Raw genomic sequence first — 12,483 nt, forward strand, 5'->3', positions numbered from 1 at the left:
AATGTTAGATGATGATAATTGCATAGGCATCAGGCCCTGCACACCACTTAAGACCTGTGGAGGGGTGTGCAGAGACGACTGCAGGCAGAGACGGAGGTAGGCTCCACACAGATTGTGAATAGACTAGCAAAGGGAGAATCTGGGGACAGGCTGCAGGAGGGGTGCAGAAGACCTAAGATTACATTGATTCAGTGGCCCAAAATCTCCACATTGATGATGCCTAGGAGACCCTATTCTGCTCCCTCACACAGTGGGATGGGTATACTCTGATTACTCTGGCTTTGGATAGGGAGCAGTGAATTTCACCTGAATAATACTGTTATTAAAGCAGATAAAACCTGCACTGAAAAAACAAAAACAAAACAAAAGCAAGAAAGCAGAAGAATGTCATCATGAAAGAACTCAACTAAAATGGGTATGGTTTGGAATCAGAAGGTTGATGCATCAGATAGATGTAAAGTGTTGTGGTAGAAGAGAAACTGAAGAGATGCGGAAAGAGGAGAAATACCACTCCCACAAGGTTGATTTAAAGCTAAGGGCAATGCAGAGAAAAACAGGACATGAGAATCAGGGATTGTGAAATGTCAGACATGACCAGTGACAGGAAAAGAGAGAGAGGGTTGCTGACATGAGCCTGAATGACAAATAAAACTGACACTACCTGACAAGGGGAGTGAATGAAGGCTTTTTGATCCAGAGTCTTATTGACATCATGATTACTAGTGGGGGGAAAAAATCCCTCCTGAGTATTTATAAGCAGTTTTGACAAGCTGAATTTTAGTACACTAAATAATCCTCTCCTGCTGAGAAAAGAGCAATAAAATGGCCTTTTCTTCCTCTGGAAAAGGAAGCCACAATCCCAGTCCCTGACCTACATGAGTATAAGGCTTTCAGACATAGTGTTACCAGGGGTTATATATGGGTGGGAATATGACTCTTCTCTCTTGCACTGGCTAGCAAACCACAGTGAGGGGTAGGGAAGCGGAAGGGTGGGTCAGTGGTTATAATGCTAGCCAGAGAGCCAGATTCAATTCTCTACCCTCCTCCCTTCCTGTGTGACCATGGACAAGTCACTTAGTGTCAGTTTCCCACCTGTAAAATGTGGATAATCATATTTACCTACTGCCAGGGCAGTTGTGAAGCTAAATACATTAATGATTGTGAGGCAATCATATACTATAGTAATGGGGGGCCATACAGCTACCTGTGGTAGATAATATACATTGGACTCTTCCAGTGGCTTTAGCAGAAAACACTTCATGTGCTGTCCATCAGTGCCTGAGGCTATGTCTACACTAGAGAGCTACAGTGGCAAAGCTGTGCCAATACATGTAAAATCTCTCATGTAGCCACTCTGAGCCAATGGGAGAGAGCTCTCCTGTTAACATAATTAACCCACATCCAATGTGCAGAAGAAGCTCAAAGTGGGGTGGGGTGAGGTGGTGGGGGAGGGGGAAGTGGAATATTCACACCCTTGAGCAACATAGGTTTTGCCAACATAAGTGGTAGCCTAGACATGGTCTTAGAGACATTCTGTCTTTCACAGGAAGAAAGCTTCCAGGAGCTGGCAGTGTGCAGAGTTCCTCCTCAGTTTCTCATAACAGATTGCTCAGCCACGATATCGCCATATTTGGGATCGGGAAGGAATTTTCCTACAGGGCAGATTGGCAGAGGCCCTGGAGGTTTTTCGCCTTCCTCTGCAGCATGGGGCATGGATCACTTGCTGGAGGATTCTCTGCAGCCTGAGGTCTTCAAACCACAATTTGAGGATTTCAATAACTCAGACATAGGTTAGGGGTTTGTTACAGGAGTGGATGGGTGAGATTCTGTGGCCTGTATTGTGTAGGAGGTCAGACTAGATGATCATAATGGTCCCTTCTGACCTTAAAGTCTGTGAGTCTGTGATATAGCCCTTACAGTCTTCATAATTCCAGATGTCAACATGTGGTTAATCCTTGTACAGGTAGAGGGCCAGAAATATCCATGTGTGATTACCATACCAGGATGCCTAACCACAACTCCTTGCTCACTGCCCAGTAGACATAGAAATTCTCCATAGCCTTGATTTCCCTTCAGCGTTGATCACTCAGGTGTTTTCAGATTAATGACAATATTTAAATGACTATTTTTGTTTAAAGCAGTAAAATGTACAGAATGAAATCTATGCTTACAATTGAATTTACATGCTGGCAGAGTAGGTCTTATGAACTAGGGCAATATCTTCAAGAGACTTTTTAATGAGAATTTAAAATTAGATTTTCTTTGTAATTGTCACTACATTTCTACTTCTAATATAGTTTGTTTCTTAGTGACAATCCAGAGAGCCCTCATCTTGCTAATTTAATACCTGTGATGTGTCACATGTGTTATTTAGAGCAGTGAAAAAAGATCAAGCTTCACATGAAGATTTTTTTCAACCTTTCATGTTGGATGATTACATGTGCCTGAAATTTATGTTTTCAATGAAATTTCGCTATAATTTTTTTTCTAACTTTAATAAAGAGACTCGAAGAGTCTTCTGTGGTCAGTTTCATGATTGTGACAATATGGATGTAAATGACTATCATCCCTCACAAAAATGTTTTTCATGTGAATTGTAGGGGAGCAGAGAGAATATTCGGTGATGAGCAGGTGTGGCACTCTGTACTTTGAAGCAGATCCTGGAACCCCCTCATATCCACCCCTGCCATATAATTATGATATATTCCATACAAAGCATGTCATGTAAGATATCATATGAAAAGTCATGATCTGCTGAAACCCATTGTTCTGTCCAAATATGTATATCATTCATTTGTATGAAGTTATGAGATTTCACTGTATGGTTGTTACTGAAATATGTTGTAAGTTTGAGAGTCTCTGCTGCTAGTTTCCCAGTGACAGCCTGGGTGGTAATCCACACTCAGCAAGGTGTTAAGCAACCATTAATCAGCAGAAGAGTTGTAATTAAGGGATTTACAATGCTATAAGAGGGTGCTGCAAGCACCACACAATCAGGGATTGCTCTGTAACTCAGCAAAGCCCACCAGACATGTCTGGGTTAGTGTTTTCCAGGCACATGGACTGAGGATATAAAATAGGGGACAGTAGCATCATGTTTTGGCCTTTCTCCTCCCCCACCTACTCTGGAAGCAACAAGAATGCTGAGAAGACAAAGACTTGAATTGAGGAGATTGATCCCAGGCTAAAAGGGGAAGCCTTTGTATTAAGAACTGTAACATTTAATGGGGTGGGAAAACTGCTTGATCTAAATACTGCCTTGTCTAATAAAGTTTAAGATTTACACTGTGTGCTTACATTTTTTATCTTTGGTAACTATTTCTGACTTTTTTGCCTACTACTTATAATCACTTAAAATCTATCTTTCTATAGTTAAAATATAAAACAGATTTATTTACCTAAAATTATGTTTGTTGGTTAAAGTGCTTGGGAAATCTCAGCTTAGTTTACAAAGGCTAATATGTGTCCTCTTCATGTTGAGGGAGGGGTGGCCTGGGTAATAAACTTACACTGGTCAGACTTCTGACCAGTACAGTTCTAGGGTGCAAGACTGGAGGCTTGGGCGGGATTGGCTGGCACCTTTCTCTGTGTGATTCTTGAATGGCTCAGGGAGCATTTATGCAATATAGCTGGGTGTGAGGCTCAACATGATGTTGTACTGAGTGATAACAGCACCTGGAGGGGTTTGCTGCTTGTCACTAGCAAAGCATTGGGAGAGACAACCCAGACTGGAGTGTTTAGGGGGCACAGCAATATCCCAGTTCCAGGCTGTACCTCAGGGATCCCATCAATAGAAGTTTATTATCCTATTGTTACTTCATCTTCTCCAAATTTCCTCTTTCTAAACTGATCCAGTGACAAATCACACATATGGAGGCAGAGGTCAGACTACTGGTTCACATCTCTATTGTAAAGTGACTTGCCCACCCCACAGCTTCTTAAATCAGCAAGTTAGAATGGTGATAAAACAAATGCCAGCACTCCCACAGCTTTGCATTAAGGGCTTGATCCAAAGCCTACTGAAGTCTATGGGAGTCTTTTGGATAAAGCACCTCACTTATGTTGCAAAGGTGGCACGTTCAAAACCTAGAGCTAATTTTTAATTAGAAATTATTCTTATCTTATATGCTTTCAGTATCAAATGGATCACCATTTAATTCTGAGCTCCAGGAAGTGGACCAAGTTAATTTTGTCTCATTTTTCTTTCCCATTGAAGTCCTTGCTGGGACTTAGGCATGTGCTTTCATGTTTTTGTGAATCAGTGCACTTAGAATTCTAAGGTGCTCATCACTGCAATATTTCGGTGCCAGGTATAAACTGTACCTCAGCTATTCTTCAGGATAAAGATCTAGTTCTAATGTGAGCTGTTTTTTTTTCCAACTGTCATAATCTTGCTATAAAACATTTCTAAATCCCTGTAAATGTGCACAGTGATGGCGCGAACTACTCTTTCTCAAACTTTTTGGTTTTGATGCAAAATATTTTAAATCAGAGCCAGAATCCAGTCAGAGACACTTTCCCATGTTCTTTTAACCTGAACTGGTGTATCCTGAAGTCAATGGGACTCCATGGGGTTCAGAGCTTCACATTGCATGCATTGGGCATTATTATTATTGGGCATGCAGGCAGCTTATTGCAGCATTGGGCACTATTCTGCTTAGGGCCGACTATGATCCTTCCAGTAGTAAGCGGTTACTCACACAAGAACCCCTCACAGTGCGGGTAAGACGTTCACAATCTGGCTTTTGATGTGGTTGGATTTACTGTACTGAAAGCATGGTAATGAAAACTTGAGTGATTCCAGAGAGATTTTTTCTTTCCTTTCCATTTATAAATAGTTTCAAAATGGTTTAATACAAGGAAATTGCTCTTGCCAGTAGCAGTCTTGCCTACCTTAATGGAGAATCTGTTTATGCCGGAATGCTTCTCTCTCTCTCTCTCTCTCTCTCTCTCTCTCCCCCGCCCCCTTTTGGTTTTTCTTTATCTGCAAAGAATCTTCTTTTCAATGAGAGATAATAAATGCTGCCAAAAGAGAAGCTAGCCTGGTTCATTACCTTTTCACATGGCATGTCCTTATTGCTCTTTAAATTGGCAGATGAATCTTTTAGCACGGGGTTGGCAACCTTTCAGAAGTGGCGTGCCAAGTCTTCATTTATTCACTTTAATTTAAGGTTTCGTGTGCCGGTAATACATTTTAATGTTTTTTAGAAGGTCTCTCTCTGTAAGTCTATATATTATATAACTAAACTTGTGTTGTATTGTAAAATAAACAAGGTTTTCAAAATGTTTAAGAACTTCATTTAAAATTACATTAAAATATTGATCTTACGCCACCGGCCCGCTCAGCCCGCTGCTGGTCTGGCGTTCTGTTCACTTAGGCTGGCAGTGGGCTGAGTGGGGACTGCGGCTGGGACCTCTGCTGGCAAGGGTCTGGCATCCAGAATCCCAGACCAGCAGCGGGCTGTGTGGGGCCGGCGGCCAGGACCCCAGACCGGCAGCGGGCTGAGCAACTCAGCCCACTGCCACTCAGGGGTTCCATACGCCGACTCCTGCCAGCCAGGATCCGGGCTGCTGGATCCGCTCAGCCCACTGCCAGTCTGGGGTCCCTGCCCTGCTCACATACAGAGGGTACCTACCCTGGTTCTGGCCCATTCTCTACATCTCTCTGCACTGAGCTGAGGGTGGGAGTGCATTGAGCACAGGGATAGGGGTGAAGGGTCTGGCCAGGAGCTAGATTGAGGGAGGAGGCTCAGGATTGGGCAGGAGGTTTGGGTGTGGGGCACTTACCTGGGCAGCTCCCATTTAGTGTGAGGGATGCAGGTGGGAATGTGGGTGTGTGTGTGCAGGAGCTCCCATTTGTGCTCAGGGTAGGGGTGGGGATGAGTCAGGTGCAAGAGTCAGGATATGGGGGGTGCATGGAGTGTGGGAGGGGTGGGTATGTTGAGGGGTGCAAGATTCAGGGCAGATGTCTTGGGGCATGTGAGGCAGGTGCAGATGTCCAAACAGGAGGTGGGGGAGCTGTGTATGTGTGGGGGCGCCAGAGTCAGGGCTGAGGTCGTGGGAGGGGGTTGAAGGAGTCAAGTAGAGGGCTGGGTGTGTATGAGGGGGGTACAGGGCTCAGGGCACTGGCCTGGGGTGTGTGCGGGGCACAGGGCTCAGGACATGGGCTTGGAGTGTGTGCGGGGCTGCAGGGCTCAAGGCAGAGGGCTGGATGTGTGTGAGGGAAGTCAGAGCAGAGGGCTGGGCTGTGTGTGAGGGTGGGTTGGATCAGGGCAGAAGGTTGAAGGGGATATGCCCCTATTCCACACCCCCTTCCCCAAGGCCCTGTCCCCGCTTCTTCTCTGCCTCCGCCAGGAGCAGCGAGCACACTGACTCTGCTCCTTCCTGATCCCCTCTCTCGCAAGGCCCATCAGCTGATCTGCTGGCAGGGAGAGAGGTGGAGGAGGTGCAAGAACCCAGCACACTATGAGAAGAGGCAGGGATGCTGGCAGTAGCAAGCTTCTGCCCCTTGCCCCGTACCCCCGCAGAAGGAGGGGGCTGAGGGAGCGGAGGGCGGAGAAGAGCGGGCCGAGCCAGGCAGGATTTTAATGGCACGCTGCTGCCTATGGGGACTCCAGCAGACAGCAGTGTGCTATTAAATATCGGCTTGTGTGCCATCTTTGGCACGTGTGCTATAGGTTGCTGACCCGTTTTAGCACAATGCAGCCAGACATTCACATAGCTGTTGTGCCTTGATATAAATAGTGTTTCCCATCAACACTTGCTTTCCTAGCCCTTTCCTCTTCTGTTTCGTATCTCTTTATTCATTTTCTTTCTTCTTTTCCCTTTCTGTCCTCCTGTGTTGTCCTTATTCCCTTCACTCTTTTTTTACACATAGGAACAAAAATACTTGTAGTATCAGTCATTTTGTTAATCTTAAACTGCAAGTGGTGCTGGGCCTGATCCCACTGCAATCAAATAATGGGCTTAATCTACAGCAAGGGAGATTTAGGTTAGATATTAGGAAAAACAATGGGTGGTGGGTAATAGAGGTGAGGTGAGGGGCAGGGCCTTGGGAGGAAGGGGTAGAGCAGGCAACTAGCCTTCTTGAACAGGGGGTGTAGGTGCTGTCCATGGGAAAGGATAGTTAAGTCTGGAATGGGCTTCCAAATATTGTGGACTCCCCATCATCACAGGTTTAACAGGCTAGACAAATACCCGTCAAGGATGTTGTGATAAATGAAGGGGGGGCATATCTCCCCAGCCAGCCAGTTAGCTATAAAATCCCTGTTAACAGCTGTTTTCTACTTACTTTACCTGTAAAGGGTTACAAAGTCCATAGGTAAAAGGGAGGGAGTGGGCACCTGACCAAAAGAGCTAATGGGAAGGCTAGAACTTTTTAAAATTGGGAAAAAGTGTCCCCTTAATCATCAAATCATATCTAGAAACTCCTCATTTGAAACCCCAGATATGTAAGTAGATCATAAAATGTCTAGGAAGATGCAGATAGGTTTATCTCTTTTATTTCTTTATGGCTTGTGGACTCCTCTGTGCTAGCCCCAGGTGCTTCTGTTTTGCTTGTAACCTTTAAGCTGAACCTCAAGAAGCTATCTTGATGCTTAATCTTTGTAATTCTTTTTTTTAAAAACCTAGCAAAAAGCCTAAATTTTGGATGTATTTTCTTTCTTTTTGTTTTTAATAAAATTTACCTTTTTTAAGAACAGGATTGGATTTTTGTGTCCCTAAGAGGTTGGTGCGTGTTGTTTAATTAGCTGGTGGCAACAGCTGATTTCCTCTGTTTTCTTTCTCAGCTCTTCCCTCGAGGGGGGGATGGGTGCGAAAGAGCTTAAGGGAAGTAATTCCCAAGTGCACTTTCCTGGATTCTCAAAGGGGTTTTTGCATTTGGGTGGTGGCAGCATATAACCATCCAAGGTCAGAGAAAAGCTGTAACCTTGGAAGTTGAATACAAGCCTGGAGCGATCAGTATTAATTTTTAGAATCCTTCTGGGCTCCCACCTTCTGCACTCAAAGTGCCAGAGTAGGGAATCAGCCTTGACAGGTGGTCTAGGTTTAGCTGGTCTGATCTCACTGAGGGACTGGAGTTGATGACTTCTCAAGGTCCCTTCCAACTCTATGTTTTTATGATTCCACAAAATCAATAGGAACCTTCCCATTGCTTTCAATGAAAGTAGAACTGGGCCCAGGAAGAGCTAATGTATTAATTCAGCCAATCCATTGACCTTGTTCTATTGGCCAGCCATAGCTATCACAATGCAGAAAATGTTTCTCAGAAGGAGAGAGTGTTAGTTGGAAGATGGAGATCTGTGATAGGATTTTCAAAAGTGTTCAGAGTTGGCCTAGCTCTGTTCCCATTAATGTCACTGGGAGCTTTACCATTGAAAATTGAGCTCTTTGGAAAATGCCACTCCGGCTATATCAGAAATTCAACAGGACACTTAACCAGTGTGCCAATGTAACCCACTGGTCCATGCTTCTCTGACCAGTGGGTTACCCAAAATCTTATCCTGACTAGGACACTGAAACTTGTAATGATTGATTTGACACCTCCATTCCAGGGATGTTAAAATAAATAAATAATTGGAGGTATACCTGTCTCCTAGAACTGGAAGGGACCTTGAAAGGTCATCAAGTCCAGCCCCCTGCTTTCACTAGCAGGACCAGGTACTGATTTTTGCCCCAGATCCCTATATGGCTCTCTCAAGGATTGAACTCACAACCCAGGGTTTAGCAGGCCAGTGCTCAAATCACTAGGGCTATCCCTCCCCCCTCCAATAGATAAAATAGAATGTCCTTGCATTTTCACCCAAAATTCAAACTAAACCATTTTGGTTAACTCCTATTCTTTTATTTTTGATTTTTATGGTCCTTTGGACATTCTCCATTTCCATTTGGAACCATAAGCAAAAATAGCGTAGCATTTCAAGCCTACCTGGAAGTATCAAGTACAAGAGCTTTCTAAGGAAAACCTGTTTCCACAAAATTTCCAGACCAGCTTTTACAGGCAAAACCAAGTCAAGTATCTGAATTTTTGGGTGCTTATCCCAACCAAATCTAACCCTATACCTTTTGAGGTCCTTTCCCAGGAACTTTTGCCCTGTATCACCTAGAATATTGTCACATGGAGAAAGCAGTGTATTATGGAATGCATCTATTAGCTAAATAAGGACAATTTCTCCCTTTAATTGGGCTCTAACACAAAGGTATCTGAGTACAGTGGATCTGAGAAAAATGAAGCATTAATATTCTTAATTAAAACCTGGACGTATAAAAATTGGTGAGAGAAAAGATGAACATTTTAACTAGCTATTTTGAAAGATTACTCTGCTTTGGGCTTCTGAGACAGAACGAACTCTTATCTCTTACCAGTGACCTCTCAGAGACTATAGCAGCCATTTTAAAATAAAACGGTTTTCTTCATAGTAAATCCTGTCAAACATTTATATACGTGAGTAACTTTCCTCATCTGAGTAGTTGCATTGGCTGTAGTGGGATTAAAAGTTACTCCCTTAAGTTTATGTTTGCAGGTTCAGGTTACAAGAATTGCCCAGGGAGACCGTCTAAGGAGGATGATTTTTTAAAAAAAATCAGCTTTAAAAGAAAATCAGGGACTTTTGCTTTTACAATTCATAAAATTGTTCTTGTGATATAAAGACAAATGAAGGTGAGCCATTTTAAACAAGAGTACAGAACTCCAGTCTCTATATCAAATTTATATAATGAATAATCTAAATCAAGCTAAAAAAGCGTTGTGATGCATTTTATTTTAGAAAGCACACTGAAAAAGAAATAGAACCAGAAGTAGTAAAGGAAAAATCTTAATAGTCAGTTAAAGTTCCAGAGTGAAAGCCTGACTCCATTTAAGTTAATGGGAGTTTTGCCATTAACTTCAATGAGCCAACATTTTATTCTTAAATCATGAGATTTGAAATATGTAGACTCACTAGATCCTCACAGGGTGAACTCAGCCTTTTATCTTTGCAAGGCTGATAGATTGCATACTATGTAGTTTACTGTAAGTGATACCATCTGATGAGCCAAGCAAGGACTCATTTGCTCTGTATGGGCATTAAATATCCCATAATGATTTTCATACTCTGGAGACAGTGGTCAAAATTCACCCCACACCTTCTGCTTTTGTGCATGGTGCCATTTTTCTTGTTGCACCCCTCCATTCAGAAGTAACTGCCTTTTACTAGTTCTGTGTGTAGTTTAGGAAGACAAGCATTCCAATAGTGCAACATTATTCTTACTGTTATTGTTAGGTCTGCTTTTTTGTCCTGGCCATGATTTCTGTGACATACACTATGACTTTTAGGATTTATTATTAAAAAACGTATGGTGAAATTTCTGAAAGTACTTAGCAATGACCTAACTCTGGTAAATGGTAAGACTCTCATTGACTTCAATGGCAGCAACATAGATCAGCAATAAACACTTCAGAAAATCTTTCCCCTGGTCTTTGCCATCCCATCCCATCCCATCCCTTTGTCCTCCAGGGAATTTAACAAATATTGTTCTATACAGAAGCCTCACAGGGTGAGGTTTTACATAAAAGTGTCAAATATAATTCAGTGGTTTAAAAGAAATTTTTTAAATAAAATGAACGATATTTGACTTTTTTGTTGAAAGAAACTCAGAAAGTTACAGTCGATCTATCACTGGCATTTGAGCCCAGAGTCTCTCACTGTTTACCCAAGAGAATCAATGTAGATATGGAATAGAAGAGGCAACAGACATTTTGAATTTTGTGAGAATCAGCCCAGAGCATTTATGAGGAAGAGCAGCCATTCATCCCAGCTCTTCAGGATCCAAGGAGAATGAGTGAAGCCACGTGAGTGTGGGTCTTCTTGTAAGGAAGAATATGTAAAAATGGAACCATCTTACTCAACAGATCTGCTGCCTATTCTGAAACATGCCATTAATTGAAGTTGTGTGCCACCACTTTCCCTTACTATGATGTTTACACCTATTTTTGTGACATAACCATGATTTCCCCAGGCTAAATGACCAACCAGTATTATTTCTATTAAATTCCTTTCCTGGTTCCTAGTAGGATGTAATGAAAAAAAAAAGGTTCTGTAAATAGAATGGCTGCAGGATTGGGTCTAACACCAGCTGCAAGGGACACAGGCACAGTGTGCAGCAAATGTAGGCGCCAATCTCAGAAACATGTGAATAACTCACATGCATCTGACGAAGTGGGTATTCACCCATGAAAGCTCATGCTCCAATACATCTGTTAGTCTATAATGTGCCACAGGACTCTTTGCTGCTTTTACAGATCCAGACTAACACGGCTGCCCCTCTGATACTTTACTTAGATAAATAGTCCAATTGATTTCATTGAGACTACACTACTAAGATGTGTAAAATTACATTCAAAAAGTGACTGTAGGATTAGGGTCCAACTGGTTAAAACTGTTCACTGAACAAGAGGCTCAGGAAGGAATCTGTCATCAGCCATAGACCCAGAAGGCTGAGCAGAGAAGTCCACAAATGTTCTCATGGACAAAAACTTTGTTACTTCATAAATTAATTTTATTCATCAGATCACTGTAATAAGAGGTTTGGAATTTATTACAAACAGAATACCTCTTGCTGTTATAGGTTGGTTATAAAGAATCCAATCTGCATTTTTACAGTGACCCACCTAATCTTTTAAAACCAGTTTAATGTTGTTTTAATTATTATTATTTTCCCTTTCATTTAACTTATTCAAAGCTAGTAATACATTAGCCATTCAATGGTCAAATTAAACATTAAGAAATTAGGGATACATTCCCTGCTCCCTAACCCCAGCTCCCATCTGTACATTTATAAATCCAAGAAGAAGCCAAATTATTCCTATTTGTCTCTTGTTTAGATTGGCCATTCTAACAGGATATGAACTCAAATCTTTTAACATAATGCAGATATTTTAATCACTAGTTTACAAAACCATGGGAGTTTGCAGGTGTTAAAAATCAGCCACTGGAGGAAGCTCATTTTGTTAGATGAATGGAATAACACTGAAAATTACAAATAGAAATGGGCTTCAAAATAATTCTGATCAGAGTTACAGAGTTCAAACAAAATGTGTATTTTCCAGTTCACATCAAGTCTTGTGTCCATGCAGCAGGTTGTGATTTGTAAAGTGTTTTTCCTGAAAATATTTCAGCTACATTTAGCATATTTTTAATGACAAAAACACCTAGGGAAAGAGGCTGAGCTGGAATAAATTGACATTACTGCATCAAAAGCAGTGCAGCTGTAAAGATTTACATCAGCTGAGGACCTGGCCCTTAGGCTCTAAACAATAGTAGGGCTGGGCTATTAGGGCCTACTGAGGGCACTCAGCACCCCCCAAAGAGTGCTCAGCACTTATGGAGAACTCTGAAAAACCACAGGTGTAAGTGCTTATTTATCTCTGATTCTCTGACTGTTACAAGGTTTTTGCAATTAGCTCCATGTTCAGTTTTGTTCAAGAGAGCAAAAGTAATTGCT

General features: G+C 42.1%; 1 protein-coding gene across 2 annotated transcripts in view; it reads left to right on the plus strand.

Annotated features, from left to right (window-relative positions):
• The window catches only part of LOC127050232 (cytochrome c oxidase subunit 7A-related protein, mitochondrial), a 162,253-nt gene that overhangs the window by 79,117 nt on the left and 70,653 nt on the right, over nt 1–12,483 (plus strand). The window contains exon 5 of one of the 2 annotated variants that reach the window (XM_050951954.1): nt 2,601–3,250. The exons of the other annotated variant lie outside the window; for it this stretch is intronic. Within the exon in view, the coding sequence (XP_050807911.1) occupies nt 2,601–2,728 (128 nt within the window). The 3' untranslated portion in view covers nt 2,729–3,250. Of the gene's footprint in view, nt 1–2,600; nt 3,251–12,483 lie in introns of those variants that run through there. 2 annotated transcript variants of the gene reach the window in all.

Source organism: Gopherus flavomarginatus, chromosome 4 (genome assembly GCF_025201925.1).
Source record: "Gopherus flavomarginatus isolate rGopFla2 chromosome 4, rGopFla2.mat.asm, whole genome shotgun sequence".
In the NCBI taxonomy this organism is placed as follows: Eukaryota; Metazoa; Chordata; order Testudines; family Testudinidae; genus Gopherus; species Gopherus flavomarginatus.